Source organism: Limulus polyphemus, unplaced genomic scaffold (assembly GCF_000517525.1).
Source record: "Limulus polyphemus unplaced genomic scaffold, Limulus_polyphemus-2.1.2 Scaffold259, whole genome shotgun sequence".
NCBI lineage: Eukaryota > Metazoa > Arthropoda > Merostomata > Xiphosura > Limulidae > Limulus > Limulus polyphemus.
The window spans coordinates 753,137-763,189 of record NW_013665869.1 but is presented as its reverse complement, the minus strand read 5'-3'; the positions used below and the strand labels follow the sequence as shown (position 1 = coordinate 763,189).

The window sequence follows — 10,053 nt, the reverse complement described above, 5'->3', positions numbered from 1 at the left end:
GTATCAGCACTAGTGACTTATGGATTGTATTACCTATTTGGGAGCCATCTTCTTAAAACTCTTTTAGTGCTAATTGTATTTCTGAATTCATGAAGAAATATAACTTTACTATTCTTCACTGATATTATTTTAACTTAGTACAAAATTGCAACACATTAGATACACTAACAGCAAAAACTTAAAGTTTTCCAATTTTGTACTAACATAATCAGTAACATGTTGCTGTTACCTTAAGAGTGAAAAATGTTAGACGTAGCTCTTCTAATCTGTGCATAAAATGTATTATGATTTCATCTAATGTCACTGATAGCTGACAGCAGTTACTTTAAGTTAAATATAAATTATTTTACCCTTCAAAACAATAATCTGGTAAATATCATCTTCCACATCCAAATATTTGTGAAGTATTAAAAACACTGGACATTTTCTTTCTTCTCAATAAACTAGGGGTTATCATATTCAGCATTCAAGTGTTCTGTGCATGAGTATACAAGACAAGTATACGTCACATTACCTTTCATGTTGATACCATATGTTATCAATAATATGTGCTAAAATATATATAAGGTGCATACAACTAAAAATGTATAAAAGTTGTTACTTTTTGATTACATTATTCTGTGTTTAATTAATATTGTTGACAAACGCTCATTTTGTTTTCTTGTATTATGATTTTATTACTAACTTAACCCATGTGTATGGTGGGAGGTGGGTCAATGCACCAGCACAATTCATTAAAGGTTAATGTTGATTACCTGTGATAAAAGGTACTTATCATGTAATATTGTTTTGTGAGTTTTTCCAGCATTCTGAATTAACAAAAGATTATACACAATGTGTTGGCACTATAATTTGTTATTCTGATCAAAGAGTTTACCTTCATGGGCACCATATACATATAAATGTCGTTACTCACCTGTTCTAAAGAGGCTTCTTTTTTTTTTTTTTATACTGAATCCTTGTGATTACATTCTGGTTTATGTGCTACTGTAGTGATGTCTTACCACCAAATTATTGTTAAAAAGAATTTTGCATCATAAAAAAAAATTTAATTTATGTCACCTGTTTGTTTGGGTTATATATGATGTGTTATTTGTCATTGTTAAATGATATTTTGAAAAGTGAAATTATGATTTGATCAATGTTAATGGGTTTATCTACCCTGTCTTTGTATGTGTTTATTTAATTGTTTTTAAGTTTTAAAGTTAGGGGTGGTCTGAAGGTAAAGTGGAGAGAGAAAAGGTGTAGTATAAAGGCCTACCTGTCTTCTACTCCTTCTTACATAAATTTTCATACATATAAGTGTACGTAGTTTAACAAAGAACATTGGTGAAGAAAGTAGCTAAGTTCCTTTTGCTTTAGTTACCTATTGTTTTGGATCATTCACCTATGTGTGCCTTCCCACGTAAAAGATTTTTGTAAAGTTGAAAATGGCATTTGAAAGTAGACTGTGATCTTTTCCACTGGTGAATTAGATGGTGCCTTGAGGATACTTCATCCTTAATATTTTTTATTGAAATGACCAATAGTGATGCAGAGATGACATTACAGAATTTTGAACACATCAATGTCTATTTTCAGTGATGTATGTAGCACGTGTCCTAGAGGAATGGAATTATAGAATTTTGTATATAATGCTATGCTCTCTCATTTAACTCACATTCAAGCTCAGGCCCCCAGTGTATTAAGTAATTAAAAAGTTAATTAGTTCTTCATGAGATTCATAACTAGTCTTTAGGAGTTTTGAGAGAGTCAATTTTGCAACAAAGGTGCCATCTTTCATCTTGCACACTTGTCAATTCTTGTCTATTCTCTTTCTCTGCTTTGAACTCAGTAAGCCATAATGAGAGTTTACTTTGATTTCTGTATGTTTAATGGTGAAATTATTTTTCATTGAGCATTGGTATATGTTACAGAAAGGAAAAAATATCAAGCCATCTGATCTGGCTAGAATCCCAAGTGTTAATAATTTCACAGTCTCTGAATCCCCTTTTCTACTTAAGAAATGCAAAATGCATTGGTGTATTTTATATTATAATTTTGTAAGAGCACAAAATTTTGAATAAATTAATCTAGTGATCATAAAAGTAAATTTATGCATCAAAAAATGCTATTTTTCTCAATCTTTCTAAACAAAAATCTAATGTGGAAATTACAAAACTAGAAAACTCCTATGAATAAAACCTAACTAAGGAAGTCTATATGGTTGTGGTTGTATGTTTTCATAGTGCATTTTATTGTTCAGTTTTTAAACTCTACATACAATGTTGTACTTTGAATATTCCTTATTTATTCTCACCATGGAGATTAAGGCTTACTAAGTAGTGTACTATACTGGTAATGACAAAAAATTCCACTTAAATATATATACACACACACAAAAGTTAGAGTTTATGTAAGCTGTAAAAAAAATGAAGTGATAATTATTAAAGATTAAAATTACCCCTTCATTTAGGACTTGTGGCTCAATTTTATTATAAAAATGCTCGATATAAACTTCAGTTATTTAAGTGAAATAGCATTTTAATTGAAATTGCAACACAAATTCCTAAGCTTAAACAAAGCTCAGCACATGATTAAAAGCTGTTTTAAAAACAATGAGCAACTTAATGGCAAAATCTTTATCAGAACAGTATAAAAACATTTGCACCAAAATATGTATATAATAAAAAAATGTTATGGTGCAAAAACATTTGTTTCCTTGTTTGAAGTCTTGGTCCTTCATAGTTAACAACACTAACTGAGTGAAGCAATAAATAATTTTAGCAGCGAGTGTCTTTCTAATATGATACTTCACTTTATCAAATGAATAAAATATATAAAAGTTACAGCAGTCTCTAGAAAAGGAATACATCACAAAGCTACTGTAACACACAAGGTTGTCTTCTGGCAGCCTACGAAGTAATGATCATTATAGTGTGGCAAAACTAAAACTGCTGTGATAATCTATTTCTTTGTTGTGTACTCAAAACGCTACAAATATTATTTAGAAATCCTATCACATCATACAGGTTTGAAGCATCATTTGAAACAGTTTAGCTACTATCTCATAAGCCGCAGAGTCCTCTTTAAGTTGTCAACTGAAACCTGGTGTCTGTGTCTTTCTTCATCAAGTCGTTGCTTTAGTTTTAGGAGTTCCTATAACCAATAGATAAAAACTAGTGGTTACATCATAAGTATGGATATTTTGTTGAAGATTTTCCACAATTATATATTTTTTATTGTACACAGGTTAGACAATTAACTCTAGTTATAATGCAATTAACTAAACTTACGGTCATATGATAATGAAGCCTTTCTGCATCAAGGTTAGCATCTTGATTTTTCCTCTTTAAGTATTGGCACCTTTCCACCAGAAATTCTTGTTCTTGCTTTTGTTCTGAAGAATTGAAAAACATTTTGTTTATTTAACTGATGCAATGTGTTATAAAAGCTGACTGGAAATGTGTACCTGTTGCATTATTCTTGTAAAATAAAATTGAAGTTTTAGGTTCTGTCTTAATATATAGTAACGAACCTGTGATTGGAGAAAAACTTGGGCTTATCTCAAACTATAATACATATTATTTTACAGGAAATACCAAATGTACCTCAATATTGAAATTTTTTATGTGTGAAAGTAACTTATTCTAGAACCTTTAGCCAAAAAAATCATCTTTTCATTCTAAGACACATACTCTAAAAATTGAAGGAATAAAAAACATGTAAGTCTTGAAATCTTTATATTATCATAACACTATTTATAAAACTCAGTCTTCACTTCAGGATTTTCAACTTTAAGACACCAAATGAGCTTTTTTTGTAACATTGCAAATAAAACTTTTGTAGTTATTAAGATCAAGCTTGAATCTGTTGAGCAATATTTTGTTTTCTCAGGATTCCTTTGTGTATCACTGACAAAGTTAAAAAAAACATTATATACAGAAAAACTACTTTAAAAGTTCAGCAACTATTTGTATACACGAGTGAATATATTAATCTGTAGGATGAGAAAAACCTCTTTTTAAAATATCACATTAAAAATTTTTAAAAGCTTCTTACTATAAAGAGTACTTATTAATTTCTCATAATAAAAAAAAGTTAACTGAAAGTATAGTGGATTAATCACTGTAACTAGATACCATTTATGGAAATTAATTTCACCTTTTAAGTAACATTCATAAGCTTCCATAACTATTTCAATCCCAGGCCAATGGTAGTTCTCTACTCTTTCAGAAGAGCATGTTGTTGGAGATGGAGTGACTCCTGTCCTACTCTCTGCTGACCACTGGCGACTTTGTTCAGCTGTATATAAAGATTTTTAACTTCTTTTTTAAGCATTCTTCAGTGCATTTCCATACTGCAGAATAAAATTACTTACAACCTGAATTCTTTATGAGACCAAACAGATTTTAAATTTTAATGAGTGGTTAACTACCAAGTGGATATGTTATTAGTGTTTAGTTTTAGTTGTAAGAGATGAAGTACAAGTTTTCCTCTTTACATGTACAAACTTCTCATTAACAAAGCATATACAAAAGTACTTGATCCCCATATGCATTTATGAGACTCACACACACAAAAGCAGTCCTAAATTTACATTTTCAGTTTCTTAATGGTTATCAGTAGATAAGTTTGCTAAGGCCAAATAAAAATGTGTGTGTGTGTGTGTGTGTTTCGTGTTACATCAATTTTCAAAATAGGGTAGGTTTGTAGGAAAATATTTTATTCTATAAAAATATTCTATCAAGCAATAAACCCATAATCTTATATATTATTATTATTATTATTAAACTAATTAAATTTATCAAATTAAAATATAAATGAAACTAATACAAAAATCAAATGAAAGGAGTGTATATACCTCTTGTACATATGATATAATAGTGGTACTAAATAACATGGAATATATTATTTTTCTTTGTTAATATAGCAAAATGATACTGATAATTTAAGACTGCACTACCTGTGAATGTAAAAAAGTTACACGAACTGCGAATTAATAAAACTGACTTTACCATTTGAGGCTTTAATCTTGCCATTTTTCTGCCATGCTCCACACAGTGAGGGAAATTGCAAACACACCCTTTACTTACTACAGGCTTTCTGTGTATAGGAAGCAGTGAAAGTGCAGCAAATCTGGAGGGCATGTGATGCAGCACTGAACAACATATTTACCAACCACATGGTGGAACAGAAAATCTGATTTTCAGAGATAATATTCAGTGAAAATGTTTATAACTGTTGACTGCTTCATATACCAGTGTATACACTTTGTTAAGGCATTAAATCTTGTTTTAAATTGTTTTTGCAACTGCCATGATCACCTTTGCAATGATTTATATCAAGCACTCTTCCTGATCTTGCAAGAAGAGTTGAAAAAAGGAACATTTTAAAATGTCTGGTAGGGCCGAGTAATAATTTTAGAGTGTAACACACTAGATGCATGAGTACTGACAACTGAATTTATTGTATGTACTCTCATTTGGCTATTTGAAATTTTTAAAAAATTTGAAATCCTGTCCTATTAGAACTACAGGTCGACAGGAATTTCTTAGGGTCAGTCAAGTAACTAGAATCATGCATATTTTTATGTGGCCTAAGTCTAGAAAAGAAATATAGCTTTGAAATAAAATTAAAAGTAGGTATTCTGAACATGATTTTATTTTTAACATAAAGATAAACTTGTAATGCTTTGTTTCATCTAAAAACTTTACAAAACCACAAATTTTAAATTCAAGATTTAGTTACTTACCTAGCTGTTGCTGTGTAGTCTCTAACACAGACTTGTGAAACTCGTGTACAAAATCTTTGGCTAACTTTTTCGTTTTTTTGTCTGATTGTGTGGGATCACCTATGATGACCACTCTCCGATCTTTAGAGTCACCCCTTTGCCCAACTGCAGGACTGTGGTGATGAGGTATCGCACTAACCCCTGGTATGTCATATTTTGTCAACAGCTCTGTTTCATATAAAAAATATTAATACATAAGAATTTCATTAAATTAATATTGAATTTAAAGTTAAATGCCAGGAAATAACTAGTAGTCACATTATTAAGATAAAGTTTAGTACATTTTGTTTTTCAAAATTAACCCTTTCATGACTAATACAATTAAATAAGTTTGATTTTATGAAAAAGAAGAAATAAATCATCATTAAACTTAACTGCAGTTTAAATAATTGTCTATTTTTAAATCACTTTTTTGCAAGTGATTCTTTATACTTATGTTTTCTGTGTGTGATTAGTAAGCCTACAAGAAATCATACTCAGCTTGTTATAATGGTAGACCTATGTAAAATAATGCAAATAATTGTTAGGTGTAAACATTAGCCATATTTAATAGTTTGTCCTTCATCTTCTCTAACTATGGATCAATCATGTTACTTTGTAAGCCTCACACACCCAGAGTGCATAAAATGTCACTTATACCAAACAAATTGTAAAAGGAACAATTTGCATGAAAATCATATAATAAACTTGCAACACTGGGTTTTCAAAAGAAAACAATATCCTGGGCTTAAACAATTGGTTAAAGTTCTCCAGATCTGACAGCATTTTGAAATGTCTTGTACTGGCACATAGTACCAGGTTAACTATCATAAGAACTTTTGTGAAAATAATATATTAAAAGGGAATCAACACAATCAATTTAATTTTCTTTATGAATAGAGAGTTGACTTCACCCAAAATATAAAATTCTTTAAGAGTATATATACAAGTTTCATCATGTGCTAAATCACTAACAAAAACTGTTCATATTGTTTTTCACCTTGCTGTACAGTGCTATCTAGACAATTTGATAAAGATGTTTGCCACTGCTGCATCTGTTTAGCAAACATTTGGTTCACATAGCTTTTTATCTCGGAAACTGATGTAAGTTTTTACTCGTGCGGGTAGTCTGACTCTAATTGCGTGACCACATGCAAACTTGCATGTATCTTCAATGTTCAAAATGTTAATTATGATAAATCAATCTCCCTACTTGATATGACACCAACTGGTAGTATGCAGTCATACATTAATGGTCTGATGTTTCCATATTGCTTACATTTTCTTGTTCATGCCTTGTACCCATTCCATAAGCTCTTGATACACATTTGACCAAATTACATGCTTGTTTGCTTGAATTTCACACAAAGCTACACGAGGGCTATCTGCGCTAGCCATCCCTAATATAGAAGTGAAAGACTAGAGGGAAGGCAGCTAGTCATCACCACCCACTGCCAACTCTTGGGCTACTCTTTTACTAACAAAAAGTGGGATTGACCATCACACTATAATACTTCCACAGCTGAAAGGGCGAGCATGTATGGTGGGACAGGGATTCGAAACCACAACCCTCAAGTTGCGAGTCAAGCAACCTAACCACCTGGCCATGCCGGGTCCCAAACTACATACATATATTAACAAAAAAAAGACTAATAATCCAAATCTATTTTTCATTTTTTGTGCTTGTATAAACAATGTTAACAATGATTTTTCAATATAAAAGTTTATTTCCCATATATTTCAACTTTGTTCTTTATTGGAATAAAATATACAAATCAGTGTAAGCCATTTTCAAAGCCAGTCAAACTAGGCAGCTTTTTCTAACGAGCTATTAAATTTCTATCCTTTAGATTTAACAACAATAAAAAGTCACCATTAGTTTGCCAAAGTCTAATTTTTATAGCCTTTAATGTTCTTTGTTTATGGAGAAATAAACTAGAAAATCAGACCCAATTGCCATGCCCACTTTCACATCCTCTCTTTCACAAATTGCTAAAAATTCTCTCTGACATTTCATATCATATGTAACCAACAGAAAAATAAAGTTTTAATCTATCAAATGACATATAATATTACGTTTTTCAGTACAGAATACTGTCTGTTTTATCTTCAGTTTGAAAGTTTCTCTCCCAGTGTTCGGACCATTGTAACTAAGGCATAAAAGCTTTAAAATAATTTCCTTAACTCCAAACCTGTTAACCCTATAATTATGGGTACCTCTGTACTGGGCATGTCATGAAATTTTACTTTGTTACATTCAAAATTTAAATAAGCAATCTTAATATCAATGTATACCAATGAAACTAGCATTAAAATTTACATTACATATCAAAGTTTTATACCATCTATGTTTAATTCCTATATTTCAAAAGAAACCTTAAAGAAAAATCCTTAAAAAATAGTTCTTTCTGTACAATATAAATTTACATATAGACAGAAACTAGGTTAACTGCTCTGTATACACATTCTACTTTCAAGCCCCTTATGGGACATTAATAGGGGAAAGAAAATAAATTTATTGGAACTCTTGATAGATGGGACTCCCACTCTCTACACATACAGTTGCAATTTCTCATCCAATTATACTTTGTTGAGCTATATGTTTGTAACCAATAGAAAGACCATATTTTAAAATACTATTTCCCAACAGTTATTTAAAATTGGTGCAAAGAATTCCATAGAGAATTTATCAAAGGCTCTTAGCGTTGTTGCTGCTTGTGTCCACACTAGCATCTTAGCATTATTTCCTCACCTTTAAATATGTCAGTTAGATAGACAATTAAATTTTATTTGGGTTTTAGTTTTATATTTTAGTTAATTCTGTGTTAGTTATGTTTTAAAATGCATGTTAGAAAATTTAATAATTTTCTAAAACATAAGCCTAACTGCCTCGTTTTTTTAGGCTTAGTGTAGTAGGAAATGTCCCAACTTTCTGACAATGGCTGAAGTGTTGCTGGCAAGTAAACTCCAAGAACACCTGTTGAAGTGTGTTGTGATAAGTAATAATGCTAAAGGATAGAAAAGGAAAATAAAACATCAAAAATAAACTTTTTCTGAAAAATTAAGATTATAAAATAAGAAGATTTTGAAGATTATTAAACAAAAAATTCAAAGGTATGTACATTTTTTCTAATTTTATACATTTCAATTCACAATAGGTTGATGATAATATTTAAAATATTGAGAGTCTGAGTGTAAATAACTATGATATCAAAAAGCAAATATTTAAAACAATTTTATTTTATGTGTACAAAATACTTTAATCTTTAACCAAATCTTACCAACTGTTGTGAAGATATATTAAGAGTTATTGTAAGTATTGTTGAACTATGTATTATTCTCCATACGAGAAGTAGCCAAATGGGTTCAACCCTGCAACCATAAGGTTAAACTACAATAGTTATAGGACACTGTTTGTGTTGTGCAGATTATTATTATATATTCTTAGATGATATTCTTTAAATAAATAAAGATCATTTAATGTACTATTACCATCATTACAAAAAATGTTCGCTTAAATTTCATAAACAACTGACATAAAAAAAACAAGTCAAACTAAGTGCTATATTTCTTGTTTTTCCTGTATATTTTGTATTTATTGTTATAAAAGTAACTAAAATGTAAAAATTAGAAATTTATCAGGTTAAATTAAGTAAAATAATGGGAGAAAAAAAAACCCTCTATGAAGTATGCTCGCTAGTAGCTTGTGTATTATATCATTCAATACAGCAACATTAGGTATGCATTTGCAGAGTGATTTACAACTTGTATGGCAGGATTATTCATTAGACACAGTTCAAAGAGCAATAAAATTAGTTAGAAACAGGTGTAAATTGTTACAAGCCTTAAGCTGTTTCGGATAAACAAATATAGATTACTGTTACAATTTGCAGGCATTCTAAAAAGAATAAAAATGTAACTTAGATTTATCTCACATTTCTTTATGATGGTCACAAGGTCAGTCAAATTGACCAAGTCCATAAAGAATTAGAGTGGAGAAAATAACTGATAAAATAATGGCTGGAGACGGCTTGAATGGGTAATGAAGAAAAACTTTAATATAAGTTTAACATAACATCAAATGTACAACGTTTTGACAAGGTTTTGTCATCATCAGGTACAAGTAATTTACACTGACACGGATATATATATTAAATAATTAGATAATAATATAATTAGATGTTGATTGCTCTAAGTGTAAAGTGATTTTCATGTTAATGTAAAAATACCTTTCTTCACCTACAAATTTTTAGATTTCATTTATACAACCTCTAAAGCCTCCTAAATAAGTATCAAACTTA

General features: G+C 30.1%; 1 protein-coding gene across 1 annotated transcript in view; it reads right to left on the bottom strand.

The window, feature by feature from the left end:
• Window positions 1-934: 934 nt before the first annotated feature.
• The window catches only part of LOC106478891, a 71,460-nt gene continuing 62,341 nt past the window's right edge, over window positions 935-10,053 (bottom strand). Inside the window, exons 13-16 of the mRNA XM_022382576.1 lie at window positions 5,735-5,959; window positions 4,144-4,284; window positions 3,276-3,379; window positions 935-3,138 (exon numbers count right to left, since the gene is read on the bottom strand). Coding sequence (XP_022238284.1) covers window positions 3,043-3,138; window positions 3,276-3,379; window positions 4,144-4,284; window positions 5,735-5,959 — 566 coding nt within the window. The 3' untranslated portion in view covers window positions 935-3,042. The remainder of the gene's footprint in view (window positions 3,139-3,275; window positions 3,380-4,143; window positions 4,285-5,734; window positions 5,960-10,053) is intronic.